The sequence below is a fragment of the Podarcis liolepis genome, assembly GCF_965112155.1.
Source record: "Podarcis liolepis genome assembly, chromosome: 5".
Classification (NCBI taxonomy): Eukaryota; Metazoa; Chordata; class Lepidosauria; order Squamata; family Lacertidae; genus Podarcis; species Podarcis liolepis.
In genome coordinates, this window is record NC_139556.1 from 63,481,714 (window position 1) to 63,499,251 (window position 17,538).

The window sequence follows — 17,538 nt, forward strand, 5'->3', positions numbered from 1 at the left end:
TTTCACATGTACTGTTACCAAACCAGATCTGCTCCATTCTATACTTGTGCCGTTGACTTTTAATACCTTTTACATTTCTCTCTCTAGCGTTTAATCTTAATAGTTTTGGCCCAGTGTTCCAGCCTGACAAGATTATCCTGAATGTTGGTTTTGTTTTCTATGGTGTTAAGCTATACCTCCCAGCTTTGCACCATCTGCACAGTTGATAAGTATACCCTCTCTACGTCATCACCATTTGATGTGACGCAGAACAGGGCCAAGGACTGAGCACCGTGGCACTCCATTCAAGACCTCCGCTCCCGGCTGATGCAGAGCCATGAACATTCACTGGGAATGGTTGTTCAATCAGCCTTGGATCAACCTATAAGTAATACTGTCCAGTCTACATTTTAATCATTGTGTAAACAAAGATATAATAGGAAATGCTTTACTGTTCTCACAGTATTGTTGCACACCACCCCAATCTCCAAGTGCTGTTAAGATTCCAGAGGTTCCAGGCACTTACCCAGGGTGGTCTTTCCTTTTGGAAAAGAGGCAGAGTGGAGACTGTGGTGTCTTTATGATATAGGAGGCTACAATGGAGGAGCTCACAGCACCAACACCCCAAGGAGGTCTTGTTTCTCCCAAATATACATCAAACTTTGCTCTTTAACTTTGTTCACCTCCTATCTCTCCAGCTTGCTGCTTTCCTTCCTAGGTCACATAACTGCTCTTCTCTGGCTTTATCTGTTGAGTGGCCCCCACCCATTTGCTGTCTCACACCGAGCCCCTTAATGGTCCCTCACCCAGGTTATCACCCTCAGCAGGCAGCTACCTTGGCCGTTCCAAAAATTAAAACCCTTGATTATATGCATTAAGCATCAGTGAAATGGCTTGCAGAAGGTAGCTTCTCAGCAGTATGAGACACATTGAGCCTCAGGAGTGACATGCCTCATCCCAGGACATTTAAGAGTGACGAAGAGGAATCAAATGAAGCACCTTGTGATGATGGCTCAAGTATAAAGCTTTGCCCTTGGCACTCTCTCTTCCAGTCACATGTTGAAAGCAAGGATGCCCAAGACATAGGAGGCAACAGCTCTGTCCACAGAATGGTAAAGTCAGACTGCACAAGTGACCCTTTGCTCTACTTACAAGAGCACCTCTCCCAATATCAACCACCTCACATCCTTCAACTGGTAGATGAGGCCTTGTTGGTGGTGGGGGCTGTCTGGTTTGCACTGACCTGTGACAGGGCCTCTTCAGTGGTGGTTTCCTGCTTGTACACCCATCTCCTTCATTATCGACTTGCAGGAAGAATTAGAAACCATTCCTGTTTACCCAGGCATTTGACGGCTGAAAAGATACTGTTCCCGAAAAACCCTGAAATCACTGGCTGAGAGAATGCAATTATTTGTAAACTGTTTAAAGACTGTTTTTAATGGTAACTGTTTTAATGTGTTTGATGCCCTGGACTCCTTTGGAAGGATGGGTGGGATTTAAATAGGATACATAATAAAGTGGGGTGCATCTTATCACATTAAGATTTTGGTATATACCATTCTTAAACTTTGTAGTTCATTGTGGAAAAACTGCCTTAATGCATCAGTGCTGTCCCCGATTACTCCCCAGAAGAGCAGGTTCCTGCTACAGTGCATCATAGCATAAGTAGACAAAAAGCTGTCCAAGGTAGGTCGACATGAGTCCTAATGAAGGTAGTTAAATGTTTATGGACAACTTGCAACACCTCACCTCATTCCTCTTGTTGCTATTCATGACTTACCTCAATTTTGTTTATATGTTTATGGTAATCTCATAATGCATCTCGTATGATGGGCAACAGTCACAAGAAGAGAGGGATATGCCAGCTCTCATTTAACAGTCATTCTGTACCTCTGTCTACTTCTCACTGTAGCTGCAAATTAGCCGTATGTTATGGCTGCAGCCCTTGTAAAGACAGAGATAAGAAATAATATTTATTGGAGATTTCTGTGTATCCTAACATCTCAATTACCAGAGTTTCCTGGGGTGGTGATGAAAAAATATGAAAAGGAGGGGAAAGCCTTAAAGAAAACAAATGTTTTTGTATGTCTTAGATAGTTTCTAAAGAAGGAAAAGTTCTTCTGAAACCTATTGGGGATTTTACACAATAAACCTTTCTTTGGGGCACTTGGACAACCCTTTTCTCATCTGTTTTATTGATATGAAAATATGGAATATTGAGGCTTTAAAGCAGAGGTTGAATAGCCACCTGTCATATATGATCTAGTTGAGATTCTTGCATTGCAGGGGGTTGGACTAGATGATCCTCGGGGTCCCTTCCAACTCTACAATTCTATGAGTCTTTGCTTCATGCCAGTGTGGTTAGTGTTGGCCTAGGACTGAAAAGCCTGGCTTCAAATCCTTGTTTAGTCATGAAGTGCTGTGGGTGGTATTAAGCCAGTCACTCCTCTAAGCCAAACCTATCCCATAAAGTTGTTGTGAAGATTAAAATGGAGATGAAACCATATATGCTACATTGACCTTCTTGGAGGAATGGCAGGGTATAAATCTAATCTAATTAATAAAGAGAAAACCCAAAGGGACAAGATATACTCTCAAGTTCTCTGTTTTCTGTTATGCAGAAGACTACAAAAAACTACTAAAATCAGAATGGTGGTTTTATGGTTTTGACCATGAGGTTTCAAACATATAAGAGTTGTATCCAATGTTGTGAAATTAATGAACATTGTGAACTTGAATTCATTAATTTCAATAGATCTGTCAGGGTAACCTTTAGTTGGCTGCAACCCATATACTGCCAATTCAGCAAAATCAGCTGGATGAAATATAGCTATAATACCAAACACAGAAAATATATTTCTTCACTTGAAAATAAACTCCCCCTGCACAAAGTTTGGGATTGGTCTCATTTTTTTACAAGCTGCTATTAAATTCTACTCCCTGCTTGATAAACATAGCAACAGATCCATTATTGATAGGAAGCTCAGAAACAGGATTTTCTTTATATACAAGAACAATATATTTACAACAATCAGCTGCAAAATATGTACATACAAGAGGTGTCTCCATGGTAATCACTGTATAAATTAAAATAATAAATAGCACATTCTATTCTTAAGGCACGAAACCTTCTTCCCAAGACTGTACAGGATTGAAATGCCTCTCTATGCTTTTGACAGATCACCGGAATGGTTACAACACCCCTGAGGGAACAGTCATCAGTGGACAACAATACAGACATCAAATGACTTATAAAAACATTTTTCTTTCTTTTCTTCATTTTTTTTTTACATCACAAATATCTGTTAAGATACAAGGAGTTTTGTGTAAACAGTATTTAATTTACCACACATACTATATTCACCTTTAAATAATACTCAAAAAAAACAATTTTAATATGATATAGGTGGTCAGAGCTTTTCTTTTCAAGAGATACTGGCACTAAGTGCCTCTTTACAGTTCCTATCAGAGATGCAAAATCTAGTGGAATTAATATTTCTTGAGTGTCCATAGACTGAAAATGTGAATATATCCCACTGATTAAACAGAATAAATAACTTTGGCTACAATCACCCTATGCACATTTACTTGAAAGAACCATCCGACTGAGCAGGACTTATTTCTGAAGTAAATATGCATAGGATTGTACTGGACATAAGTCTAGTGTTTAATAGCTGCACTGAGCTAAAGATGGATATTTTGGGCACTAAAAAGTAATGTCAGCTTAAAAAAAAACATACTGAGCCATGCTAATAAGATACAATCCCTTTTTTCCAAAGGAGTTCAGGATTAGCACTTTCTTGGATAAATTCTTTTACATATATTCAATATACGCTTAATGAAATTTAATGGACCCGATACAAAACACTAGCAGGTATGATTCCAGTGTAGCGCCAAGCAAAACAGGCATTAAACACCCTAAGGTTTGTATTTTTCCTCCATGCCTTGTTTCCAACTCAAAATATTTCAAAGATGTAAAATGTCTGATGACCAGATAGTAGGGTCACCTTACGCCTCAAGTGTCATCGTTTACAGAATCATAAACTATATAATGGAAATTCTGAATTCTCACAGGTGAGATGTCGAGCTTGCCATGCCATTGTGAACAGTGTGCCTTTCTTCCATAGTCTTTTCATAGCATTTACTTAGCTAGCAGACACATCTTTCAATAAATACAATCTCTCTAGATACCAGAGGCACAACTTTTGGTAGTTACTCATTTTGCCAACCTGGGATCCAGGACTCCTGTTTTGCACAAAGAGACCACCATATTTCCAGTTGCAATTAATATAGAGTTAGAATGTGTCTTGGAAGTTCCCGACCCTTAGACCCAAAATGTCAAGTGATCCTTACAAAGAAATGCATGTGCTGAAGGGGCAATACAAGTGCAGAAAGTTAATTCCTTGAGAGCACTGCAATGATGCAATCCAGAACTCCTTGCAAATATAGCTCTTATCAAAGGGTGATGACACTTGGCAGCAATACAGACTGCATCCGAGTCAAGGGACTATAGCCAAGCTGGTCCTCTTAAGCCATTTATCTACTCAGGAGCTAATAACGAGAGCATCTTTGCTTCTACATGAGATTTCTAGGAGAAGCACAGACACAAGCACTGTAGTTCATCCACAACAAAAGAATAGAAAATATCCATTTGTTTTGCTGCATCTTTCTCCCAAGTTATCATATGATGGTTTTGCTCCCTGAGAAGTTCACCAGGAAATGAAAGAGGCTTCCATGTGGTTATCACCATTAATAAAGTGCAGGAATAATTTTTACTATCTTCTGTTTGATGGTGGCAAATGCACACCTACATTAGCATAATAGAAAATGAAAGCACTGGGAGACTGAGTTTTCTGGTGAGTGAATACCTGTGTGTCTTGCAATTTACAACCCTCCAGATTCAATACAGGGAGAGTAATCTACACCATTAAGGCAAACTGTATCTGCAAAACTGTGGTAATGGAACAGAGCCAGAGATGTAGAACCCAGGTTCAAGATTTCCTCTGTAAATCGTATTACAAGTTTGTCTTCTTTATAGAAAGCTATAGTCAGTGTTCTCCTGCACTGTAAAAGAAATGGCCCAAAAGAAGCAAGACTTGATGGAATGATAAAATAACCACATAAGGGGGAAATCTGTAAAATTCAGTGGATCTGCATCAGAATTTGGCAGTGGTTCTCCTAAAACAGAGAAAATGCTATGTACTGTATATCTTAAGCAACGATACACTGGCTTTGCAAAGTCTGGGAAACAGTGATGAAAAAAACACATTATTTTACCCTGCCTAAATCTATGCACAGAAACTTCCTTCATTGTTTCCAGAAGTGAGAATCCTATTATATGTTTTTAAAACTTAGTAGAATCAGAGTCAAAGCAATGTCATAAGGAATTAGTATATTCTCCCATGTTGGATGTACTTCTGAGATTGTTCAGTATTTCTAGGCACTTGATGTTTTAAGCCATAACAACATGCAATCCCACTCCTTTGGCATCCACAAGCATTACAGAGCAGGAACACAGGAAACTGAGAATTTTTTTGTTTAAGGATAACTTATATCCTTGGAAAGGAAAAAAAAAAGACTCTGCACTGATATATCACGCCACTATATCTGGCACCACTGAACGAGCACAGACTGAAAAAGAATCTTCCTAATTTGAGGTTGTCCCAAACAGTTAGCTTACAATCTTCTCAACAGCTGATTTTTATCATCTTGCATGCACGAGTGCTTTCATGGCTCTTAATATCTGGCACAATCCTTAGATCATAGGGTAACATTTGCTTCTGTGACGGTCCACAAAAAGTTTTTGGTCCACGGGCTAGTATACTGGGGTTGGCTGAATGAAGTCTAGCATGCAGTGAGTGTGCCCAGGCCTGAGTAAAGGTGTCGAGGAGGTGGTTGTTAAGGACAAAGTAACACTGGCTTTGAATACAAGGTACCACTTGAGTGGATTGTGGTATACCCCACATCAGAATGGTAGCACCAAGAGAAGTTGGATATGAGCTCTGAACACTGCTAGCGTTTGGCTGATCCCTTGAGACGATTCTGATCAAATCTGCTCTGTGAGGTGTCAGTTGTGCAGACATCAGGGGGAATGGTAGATACAGGCTCTGAAAACAGAAGTTAAGCCTCGCTGGCAGGAATATTCCTGCTCAGTTCCTTGATCCCATGTAATATCCTCTTCATATGGCCCACTTTGGTCACTCCTAGGTCCTGAAAAAGAATGCGAATAATAATCTTAGCCCACAAAGAGCTAGTCAAGCTGAATACTAAAAAATGGAATTAGAGATAAACGACAACATGACAAATGTAGTACCTCAAACACGAAGCAGTAAGTGTTTGACATTGTAGCAAATAATTATGGAATAAGCTCGAAGCAGCAAAAATCATCCAGACTACACAGACATTCATAGATGCAAAACTCAGTTACTAGCTTTGATGATTTGCACAAATCTTAGAAATAAATCCAGCACAACAAAAACACAGGGCAGTAGTCAACTAAACAGTCCAGTCAGCGCAAGGATGACCACTACTGCAACGGTACTACGCCACACCCCCACACCACTCCTGGATATGCTCCAGAATGTTGGGGGGGGGGGAACAACAGTCCATTGTACAAGGAAAAATCCTTGCGCTGACAGAACTGTAGCCTTAGAGCCACACTGAATACAACCCACAATTCAAAAAATGTATTTTAAAATACAGTTTCTCCTGTACCAGAGACACATGACAGATACAATATACAGTTTGTAATTACACACATCTTCCATTAGACAGTTCTACTTCCACATCAGAAGGGCATCACGTTAATCTCCTCTAGCAGAAACAGCATTTCCCCAATGCTAGATAAAGCTTAGCAGAGAATGCTTCGTTGGAACCAGTGTTGTATCGCCTAAAGTTGTGTCTGCAGTTTTTGCTGCCACTGCTTGATCATAAGCAGTGGAAGCAAAGTTTGAAAAGATACTTTGATACTGCAGGGCATATGGTCCACACAATTCCTGAAACCATCCAGATCCTGGAACAATAAATCACATTAGCAGTTGTGCTGGGCTGCTGTGTGGATCCTGCTGCTTATGCAGGTTCGGTTGAACTCTGCATGCCTCCAATCTGAAACTGTTCTACATAAGAGGAGCCAATGGCCCATTTAGTCCGGCATCCTGCTCTCACAGTGGTCAAACAGATGGTTGGTTAAACAGAGCGGTCAAGCAGGCTCTGAGCACAATAGCACTCTGTCCACCTGTGATTCACAGCAACTGTATTCAGAGGCACACTCCTTCTGACAGTGGGTGGAACATGACCATTGTGCCCAGTAGCTATTGACAGCCTTACGCGCCATGAATATCTCTAATCCTTTCTTAAAGCCATCTAAATTGGTGGCCACCACTGCCTCCTGGGGGAGTGGGTTCCATAGTTTAACTATACACTGGCCATAGTTTGCACCAGTGCAGACACTGCTGGCTCCAATGCCATGTATTTCCTCAGTTCACTCAAAACTGTATTTGAACCTTTATGAAAGAAGGCCAGAATATTGATATCTTTCAAGTAACAGTATTCAGAAGTTCAAATCATATAATTCAATGATTAACTGCAGGCCTTGTCTACAACTTGAGAAGGCTTGGTTTGTGGATTTTAAAAGGCTTGGGTTCTGGACAAAGAGTTTTCCTGTCTGATCTGACCCTGCTAGCCCACAGCTGTAAAATACTCTTGTTACTCTGTCTAAAGCCACCTAGAACGGAGAGTACGCAGACCAGCTCCAAGCACAGTCAGCACAGACGGCCATGCAAATGCAGATGGCTATTCTTGGTAAGTCGCTCATGAAGTACCTTGAGGTCTCTCCGTTCAAGATGCAGGAGCTCAGAGCCCCGGACGTCATGCCGGATGAAGATATCCTTATACTCACAAAGACTGAGGTGCTCAAGCCAGGCCGCAACCTCCTCCGTTCCCCAGAGGTGAACTGTCAGAGATGGAAAAGCAGGAGTGTGTTGAGTACCCAAAAGCCCAGAGGAGAGAAAAAGGTGATCACCAGCAAACACCGAAGCAGATCAAAAAGAGAAGGGGAAACAATACTAAACCTCACAGTAGAAGGAATGATAAGTGATTCAACAATTGCAGAGCAAGAGAAAGGAAGCAAGATTACAAGCCAAGACGTGGTTTTAAATGGAGGCTGAATGTAGTGGAAGCTGTTTTTACCTAGGACTGATTTTATGCTACTGATAGTATGCCTGAATGGACACTTGCCACACAGTCTGACCAGCAACTTAACAGGATAAAATGTGTGAATGTGCACTAAACTATCAAGTAATTCAGCTAAGGTGAATATCAGTTTGCCACAAGACAAATCTGGACATTCACAGACATAGTGCAAAATCCCATCTTTAAAAATGTGTGCCCTGCACCTTTGGGTCTGTTCAAATTGATACAAAAACATACACCCTGGATTTTCTATGCACAGTGAAAACAGAACCTGGTTTCAGGCTTATGCAACTTCTTCCCTGCCTTCCTCCCCTAACCTGCATGGAACGCAATGCCCAAATGGGAAAAAACCCTCAAATTATAGTATAAGATATGGAGAAGGGGAGCAGAACTAGACTCAAGAAAGTAAGAAAAGCCCTGCTGGACCAAGTCAAAGGTCCATCTGGTCCAGCATCCTGTTTTCACAAGGGCAAATGAATGGGAAGCCTGCAAGCAGGACCTGAGGGCAACAGCACTCTCCACACTTGTGGTCCCCAGAGACAGGTATTCAGAGGCATCCTCCATGAATTTGTCTAATGCTCTTTTAAAGTTGATGTCTACAGTACATCTTGTGGAAGTGATCTCCGTAGTTGTGCTATGTGAAGAAGTACTTCCTTTTGTTTGTCCTGAATTTTTCAACACCCAGGTGACCCATAGTTCTAGAATCCACTTTCTGCACATCATGTATAATCAAATATTGCACACTGTTATCATATATATCCTGTTACTCGCCTTTTCTGTAAACTAACTTTTTTTAAAAAAAAGTTTACCTTTATCCAGTCATCCTGGGCCATAGTGGCTGTGCTTGGGTTATTCTATTTTAGCTTAACAAGCTGGGATAAGAAAAAGTCTATTGTCCATGAATATAGCCCCTTCCCCTTCCTTTTCAACAAGCCAGGATCTTAAACCAATTTCATACTATGGTTCAGATCCTGACTTGTTCCAGAGATAGTAACTATAGTTTCCTGGTTAGAACAGATGCTTCCTAATTAGAAGCTACAGTCAACTGGAGACTTGGGTATATTATTCTGGTGTGCTGTGAAGGGAGAAGTGAAGGGACTGCATGCACGGGGAAAGGGACCATTCTCTCTCTCTCTCTCTCTCTCTCTCTCTCTCTCTCTCTCTCTCACACACACACACACACACACACCTCTTATTAAGACAAGATACAATAGTGAGAACCCAATCCATCTGTTCCCTAATACCATGCCCATGAATAAAGGAAATAGAAACCCTGATACTTTTGTCACTTCTTTTCAAGGCAGTAAGCCTTGTTGCACATATTCTTGGTTAGCAAACTCATTTGCGTCCCTTATAGGCACAGTGGCAATGCCTTTTTGTTCCTCTAAAGGGAAAGAAGCTTTGTCATGATCACACACAGCCTCTCCACTAGCCTCGAAATAAGAGAAGAGCAAATAGAACCTTAAAGTCCAGAGGAAAGCGAGACAATACGGATATGCCACAAAATTAATGGGAGAGAGGATGGTACTATTAGCACCATGGAACCAACAGAATTTACAGATGTAAAAGCCAGAATGTTTTCATAAGAAAGAATATAAGTCAACAAATCAACTAAACCAGCTAGAAAGGAAGTACTCTGATACCATTTGAATTATTGATTTCAAGGGGCTATTTTTAATATCATACTAATCAATAAGGATTAAAGCTAGGGATGCACCAGTGATGATGCAGAATTCCCAGACATTTAGACATGAGGACTTGATTGAAGACTGAGAGTGAATCAATGAGAGAAAATCATTAACCAAATCAGTGAGTATTAGCAGTGGGAGATCTGGAGTTATGCGGACTTGGGCTCCACAGTCCTTTTGCTATCTAAAACTACAAATCCTTGAATGAATTGCCTTTGAAAGTCACTGAAGGTCTCTTTGAAGGATGTTCTCAGTTATTTTTATATATTTTAGTGCTGTACGACTTCTAGGAGAGAACCCAGCAAGTGTGTTATTTTTGCTAAGGGGAAAATACTGCTATGGGAATAGATAAAATAAATGAAAGGGTCAAACACAAAAGAGTGTGGGAGGAGAAGTAGGGAGTGTTCAGAGAGAGGCAGAAGAGAAGTGGTTTTGCATTTAGTGGGGGCGCAGATGTGCAGGTGCACATATGGCTACATGTGTGAAGAAGGGCGAAGAGGAAATACACAGACTGGCGGTACCCGGCAATCCCAAGCTGCTACGTGTTTCTTTATTCTTGTTGTTCTTCTCCTTCTTAAACTTTGTCACCAGACGAAATTTGCCGCTCCGGCTGCGTTTAGAATAATCCAGCATTTGGTTCTGCAGGGCGGGGAAAATAACAATATAGATATTTCATGATAAGGAATGTGTATGAGTAAGGTTTTTTTTAGGAGAGAAGTGAAAAATTGCCATCTCAGCTAATTAAGTTTAATTCAATTTAGTTACATTAATTTTATTTAGATTAGCTCAGGATGCTTTGAAAGAGGAATGAATCAAGCCGATTACTCTCACATTCCTGTGCTATCCCAGTAACAAATCACAACGAAAGGCTCCCAATAGCTCTACCCTCCTCATCTGATGTTACCTCTTCATCACAGGGTTCCATTAGCTGCCACAGCCAAGGAATGTCTGCTAGCTTCCTCATATGAAAGTCCATTTCTGCCAGCGCTGCTAGGAGCTGCTCCTTCTGTGGGGGATCCAACTGCTGCATCAGAAATAAAGCACACAAGCACACCTAAGAGCTGCACAGCTTAATGGAGATCTAACCACCATCAAGACAACCAGAGAGTCCCCAAGTAACTGTAATTTCCTATTTTGTCTAAACAAGGGAAAATATGGTTACCAGATTCAAATAGCCAGGATTTTATACCAACTTCAAGATCTGGCTTGTTCCAAAGTTGGTAACTATAGTTTCCTGGTTTAAACGAAACAAGGAACTATAATTTAATTGCATCTTGTGTGAAGGAAGGACTGAAGGAGCTCTGTGCACAGGCAAAAACCTTATTCACATCTTAGCCAAGATATGATTGTCCAAATGTTAACACACGTCCTCGTGCTGTAATTTGGCTTTTAAAAAAGCCACCCTTCTACTTTGTCAAGCCCAATTACAATGGAGATGTTATTTTGCTGGGTGGAGGGGTGCTGCAGCAGCTGGGTTTGACTTTCCCTTCCCCAGCTGTCATCCCTTCTTCTGGACAAAAGACACTTCTGCCACAATTAGGCTTGGAAGAAGCTTTCTTTTGTTCCAATAGAAGCCTAATTGTTGCAGGGTGTGTGATCTTCCTGGAGATTGGAGTGGAGGAAAGGTTAACTCTGGACTTCTCAGCTGCACTGTCCAAGAAGATCACTCCTCCACTACACTACATTTTGCAGAATACACACCCATTGAACCTAACTTCTGGCAATGGGAGGAATACATGTTGTTCCAATGTGTGTGTGGTGTGTACACAGTTTCTATGGTTTTCAAACGTGCCCATGGCCCAAAAGGGTTAGCAATGAAACACATTTTTGTTTATTGAATATCCAGGCAAACTATTATTCTAAATAACTGCTGTTATTTTTCTTCTGACAAATGGAATTATATTTCTAGAATATATTGGTATCTATTCTTCTAAAGAGCTCTAGCATGTGCTGGCTGCATCATGGAAGATAAAACCATGGATCTAATGTTGCTAAATTGCAGAAATAGGAAACAACAATATTTAGGGACTGGATGAGGGAGGTAAAGGCACTGTCAACTGTGTGAGTGCCTAGCTGTGGACTTGAAAAAACAGGGAGAATTATGTTCTCAGCAAGGGCAAAAAAGTAACAGAAATAACTAATAACACCTTTCCTAACATTTATCCCTTACCAGGGCCATTTTGCCAGCCAGGAGCAGTTCTGTTTCATTATGCAGGGCTTTAATATTATTCGCCATCTCTACAACAAGGTTGCAGCTCAGGCCCTGTGGAAAGACAATAAGCGTAAGGACTGGAAGTCTGAAACTCCAAACCAATATAAAACTAAATAAAATAGTCACAGAGCCCAAGCTACAGGAACAAGTTGGGTTCAGGCAAAGAGAAACCCGCCCATACCTCTGTAGACTTGGACTTGGCATATACTTTGTCCATAGACTTGGAGCTAGCATTGACTGCATGAGCAAGTTCTTGTTCCATGTCCTGGTACGACTGAGCTATTTCCCGAATGCTGTGGGTGGGAAGGGGAGAGGTGAAGAAAGCAATAGCATAAACTTTCTGGACTGTTGTCTCATTCTGGCACCACCACCTCCAAATGAACCCGAGAAAAAAAGAAAATGGCCTCACCTGTGAATCAGAGTGCCTGCTGCTTGGCAAAACTGATTGATCTGGGTGGACTCTTCTTCAGATATAATCTCTGGATGCAGGGAGAAAGAAGCAGGGCGGGGCAGCTCACATTTTTGTTTGTCTTCCCAGGACTTTAGGGTGCTCTCAAATGCCTGGAAAAAAGGAAGGGAGGCTATCACTATTCCATGCCATCCGTGATTATTTAGGAGAAACTTATATCTTTATATTACACTTTCTGCATGCACAGAAACATTCCCCCCCCCACCTCTGTAAAATCTATCATGATTTTATTTACCAGATTTTTAGACCAACCTTCATCACATGTAGTGATCTCAGGGTAGTTTCTAAAATAACTTATTCCATTCAGCACAAATATATCACATTCAAGAACAATAATATGCAATGCTTAAAACCAATCATTAATAAAATACAGTGGTACCCCGCAAGACGAACGCCTCGCAAGACGGAAAACCCACTAGACGAAAGGGTTTTCCGTTTTGGAGGCGCTTCGCAAAACAAATTTCCCTATGGGCTTGCTTCGCAAGACGACAGCCCATAGGGAAATCTCAGGGACAGCGGGGAAGCGCAGCGCGTCTTCCCCACTGTCCTCGGACCTCCTCCGAAGCCTGGCGGCGGGGCGGGGACACCTCCTCCCGCCGCCGGGCTTCGGAAGACTCCTCCGAAGCCGGGCGGCGGGGCGGGAACACCTCCCGCCGCCGCCCGGCTTCGGAACGGTGCTCCGAAGCCGGGCGGGGGGGAGGGAACACCTCCCACTGCCGCCCGGCTTCGGAACGGTGCTCCGAAGCCGGGCGGGGGGGAGGGAACACCTCCTCCCGCCGCCTGGCTTCGGAACGGTGCTCCAAAGCCGGGCGGCGGGGCGGGAACACCTTCTGAAGGCGGGCGGGGGGCGAAAGTCTTTGCTCCCCCCTGCCTGCCTGTCCCGGAGGGCTTTTGAAGGCAGGCGGGGGGGGAGCAAAGACTTTCGCCCCCCGCCCGCCTTCAGAAGAGGTCCAGGACCTCTTCTGAAGGATGGCGGGGGGCGAAAGTCTTTGTCCCCCCTGCCTGCCTTTCCAGGGGCTTTTAAATCGCCCCGGACAGCGGAGAAGTCCTCCGCTGTCCCGGGGCGATTTTAAAATGCCGCCCGCCAGCATTTTAAGATCGCCCAGACAGCGGAGAAGTCCTCCGCTGTCCCGGGGTTTTTTAAAATGCTGGGGGTGGGAAGAAAAGCCCTTGTTCCCCCCCCAGCCTTCAGAAGAGGTCCGGGGACAGACTGTCCCCGGACCTGGTCTGAAGGCGGTTTCCCTAGGAACGCATTAATTGATTTTCAATGCATTCCTATGGGAAACCGTGCATCGCAAGACGAAAAACTCGCAAGACGAAGAGACTTGCGGAACGAATTAATTTCGTCTTGCGAGGCACCACTGTACTACAGGAAAATCCTAAAATATTAGACAGCATCCACTAATTTCCCTTAAAGGCCTGGGAGAACAGATAAGCTTCCATTACCAAGTGAGAACATAGCAAAACTGTTTCCATCTACACTTCCATGGGAAGGGAATCACACAATCACGGTCCTCTCCCTCAGTATCACACAGCAGGCTAAGCCCACTGGCAGGATGACAAGAGCAGCCCTCCCAACCACAGAGTCCAGGACTGACAATATTCCACATCAGCCTTGGAGTGGAGGAGCTCAGATTTCTCTTTTGCTTGGCAGGTTCATCTCTCAATGTATAAGAAGGTTCCTCTTACCCTATCTCTGGTTAGTGTCTGTGCCCTGTTTTTATGAACAATCCAAATATATCCTGGAGGTTGGATCCAGGCCTCTCCATCAACTTGCACAGGAACTCCTTCGTCTCCCAAGATTGCTATCTTCACTGTCCGACACTATGAGAAATCCTTGTGTTAAACGTATCCTAAATCATACAGCATGTCATGTTTTGTTTACAGCAGCCCAAGTATCTCCCCTATGTCCCACAGTAACTAACAGTTTCCCCAGCTTGTTTCCTCTGGTGCTGCTAGAAGAGAAATTTAATTTGTAAGTTCTACCCAGCTCAGTGCAATATTGAGAAACCAGTCTATGCTGAATGCTGTTGATCACTGCCTTTATTAGCCTTGAACCTTATATCAACCACTGAATGCAGAGTTATAGGCTATAGGCTTTATAAAACAGGCAACAACTCTTTGGTTCTCTCAAAGAAAAACAGGTAATATGCAAAATCTCCTGTGGACCACAAGCTGAACAGTAAGCAGCACGGACTGGCTAGATGCACCAGCAGGGGAACCCAAAAGGAAACCCAAGGAAGAAGGTTCAGAGCCAGGGGATTGGTGGTGGGACAACAATGAGTGGTCAGAGGGAGAAGAAGGGGCAGACTAGGAGGAGGAGGTGTCAGAAGCTGAAAAGTCAACAGGGTTTAGTGTGCAGGAAGAGGCTTGGGCAGATCAGTCCAGAATCAGAGGCAGGAGAGGCGGAGGGCCAGGAGACAGAGATGAGGCAGGCTGCTGAAGAATCCAGGGAGTTTCTCTCTCCTGCTGCGACCAGCTCCCCTCCCCTCTGGTCTCCCAGAACACATAGAGGAATGAAGAGAGTGGAGCAATGAGAGAATAGATGAAGGAGCCTGAGATTTCTTTGGAAAGACCCAAGGGAGGAAGAGTCTTAAGGAGCAGTGGAAAGACTGGGACCTTCAGTCCTCACAACTCCCTCCTTGGGGCAAGACCTACTGGGAAGAGTTGCTGTGATCACCAAGCCTGCACTCTTTTGCTTTCTTTGAATAAAGAGCTAACTTCACTGACACTGGGTGTTTTATTGCTGACCTATGCCTGACTCCAGCTCCCAACAGATACCTGGGCAATTCGGTGATGCTGTAGGTTAATCACACGTGAGACAGCCATTTGCATACTACCAAACACTGCTACCACTTCCAGGATCTTGTCATCGAAAGAAGGAGCTGTAAATGTCTAAGAGAAACAAAGAAAGAGAAACTAATCCAGCTTGACCTTCAGTTATAGTGGCCTCCTTTGCTTCTCACTAATGTCAGGGCAAGATACAGCTATATGTCCTCCTGATATCCCTCTCTTCCCACACCCCATCCTGGTTGCTGCTAGTATAGTAATAAATCAAGTAGTGTTGCTGCCTGGTGGAGAATAATAATAGTGGAGTACAACGAACATATCAGCATTAAAAACCAGGAGACCTTTGGCTGGACTGGTGAATATATTCCCCTCAATCTGACTCATCTTGTGGAGGCAAGTGAGAGTGTGCCTGTATATCCCAGGATCATCTGCCCCAACTCTGATGACATCTGTGGATGTTCCACACACTGAATTACTGCATATTCATATAGGGCAAAATCGTGCAACCAATTCCTCAGGAGAAAAACAACATTTGTGCAATCTTAGCCCATCACCATAGATAACATTACAATGTGGCACTCATATTAAAACAAACATGTATCTAAAACCATCTAGCTATGAGTGTTTCATCTGAAGGTTTTTGGTACAAAGAAGAATAAATGGAAGGTGAATGACACCTTCATTTGCAGAAAAATTAAAGTACTCACATCATCTTCCTTTGTGCCCCCCCAGAAGTTGGTGCCTCCTGCATAGCTGGGAATGTTGAGTACGGCAATTCCCTGAAGACTGGGCAAAGGAATTGGACGTCCATCACACTGCATGATATAAATAAAATTGTTTGTAGTATGTAAGATTCCACAGGTTTCAAGGATCAGTAGGTTACTAGCCTTTAAAATTGCTTAAGAGATTAGCAATTAATCAGAGTTTATCTCAGGGTGAGAAACCTCTTACAGACACAGGACCTTGTTTTCTCTTGGCCAACCTTCCAAGGGCTGCATGGCTTCTGTTGCTTAGACAAAAGTGGGTGTGGTCAAACCTCCCTCAATGCATAGGTATATACACACACAAAGTGCACATGCCCACACATACCACCCCCTGCCCCCCAGCAATTAGACTTGAAAAAGCATGTATTTATTTAGAGCATTTGGAAGCTTTTTAAAGCTTAATAGCAAGGGGGAATATTGTTAGAAATTGCATCTGGGGGTGGTTATTCCCTCCATTCCCAGCTGTATTATTCAAGAAGAACCTTCCACCGGCAACAATTAGACTTAAAAACCCCTTTTTGATTGCAGTCAACAGAAGACTTATTTCAGACCCAACTGCAGTTGGGGTAGGGTGATCTGGGGTTCACAACTGGAAAGGGATAATTAACTCTCCCCTCCTCAGCTGTGACCACCACTGTCAAAACAGTTCCTCCACCATTACAATTAAACTTGAAAGAAACCTTCTATTGTAGTGAATAGAAAGGATTTTTAAAACCTAATTGCAGTATGGGGGTTTGGGTGTGTGGGTACACAGCTGGGAAGAGTTCACAAGCAACAGGGAGCCCCAGCTGATGAAGTATCAGGGCAAGTTAAACAACCAATCAACAAGAGGCTAAATAACACCCATTCAATTATTTAATTAAAGCAGCTCAGACTAGTTGCTGTGCTAGCAGACAAATCCTGTAATAACTCATAACTCAGGAGCTAAGCTCTAGGCCTGGGAAGCAGGGAAGCATGAATCATACAAGTTAGGCTAATGGTGCATGATAGCAAACAAATAATTTCATGTTTGCATAAACCAAGGAGGTTAAGGGCTACTCATTACCTCTAGCAAAACTTTTTGTTCTAAGTTTTTGTAAGTTCTGTGTAGCAGCTCCTTTGTTCCAAGAACTCCGTACCACATCATGTTCTTCGTACGACTTCTGAAAATGGAAAGCAAAGAATCAAGTGGTGCAATGGACCACAGATTGCACTGTAATTTATACTATGATGTTCAGATGAAACCTCGCTGCCTGAAAGAAAACAAAAGCCAGACACTGAAATATTTTATCCACTATCCTACAGCAAGAAGTATTAAAGGAGCAAAAAATGTGGTAAATTATAATTGGTTTCTCTGGAAAGAAATAACTTTGGGGAAAAAATTGTTGGACCTAGGAACATAAATCATCAAAGCACTCAGCCTATGGTTTGAAGTTCTTTAGAAGTAAAAGTGGCCTTATAAGCACA

At 42.7% G+C, this 17,538-nt stretch overlaps 1 protein-coding gene across 14 annotated transcripts in view; it reads right to left on the bottom strand.

Moving 5' to 3' along the window:
- Positions 1–2,974: 2,974 nt before the first annotated feature.
- The window catches only part of DGKD (diacylglycerol kinase delta), a 77,006-nt gene continuing 62,442 nt past the window's right edge, over positions 2,975–17,538 (bottom strand). For 11 of the 14 annotated variants that reach the window (XM_083505563.1, XM_083505570.1, XM_083505574.1 and 8 more), the window contains 11 exons: positions 17,138–17,234; positions 16,036–16,143; positions 15,320–15,433; positions 14,228–14,362; positions 12,479–12,630; positions 12,251–12,362; positions 12,028–12,120; positions 10,762–10,881; positions 10,379–10,496; positions 7,800–7,930; positions 2,975–6,189 (listed from right to left, as the gene is read on the bottom strand). In XM_083505563.1, coding sequence (XP_083361689.1) covers positions 6,100–6,189; positions 7,800–7,930; positions 10,379–10,496; positions 10,762–10,881; positions 12,028–12,120; positions 12,251–12,362; positions 12,479–12,630; positions 14,228–14,362; positions 15,320–15,433; positions 16,036–16,143; positions 17,138–17,234 — 1,270 coding nt within the window. In that variant the 3' untranslated portion in view covers positions 2,975–6,099. The remainder of the gene's footprint in view (positions 6,190–7,799; positions 7,931–10,378; positions 10,497–10,761; positions 10,882–12,027; positions 12,121–12,250; positions 12,363–12,478; positions 12,631–14,227; positions 14,363–15,319; positions 15,434–16,035; positions 16,144–17,137; positions 17,235–17,538) is intronic. The other 3 variants (XM_083505572.1, XM_083505571.1, XM_083505568.1) reach the window with 1 other exon arrangement.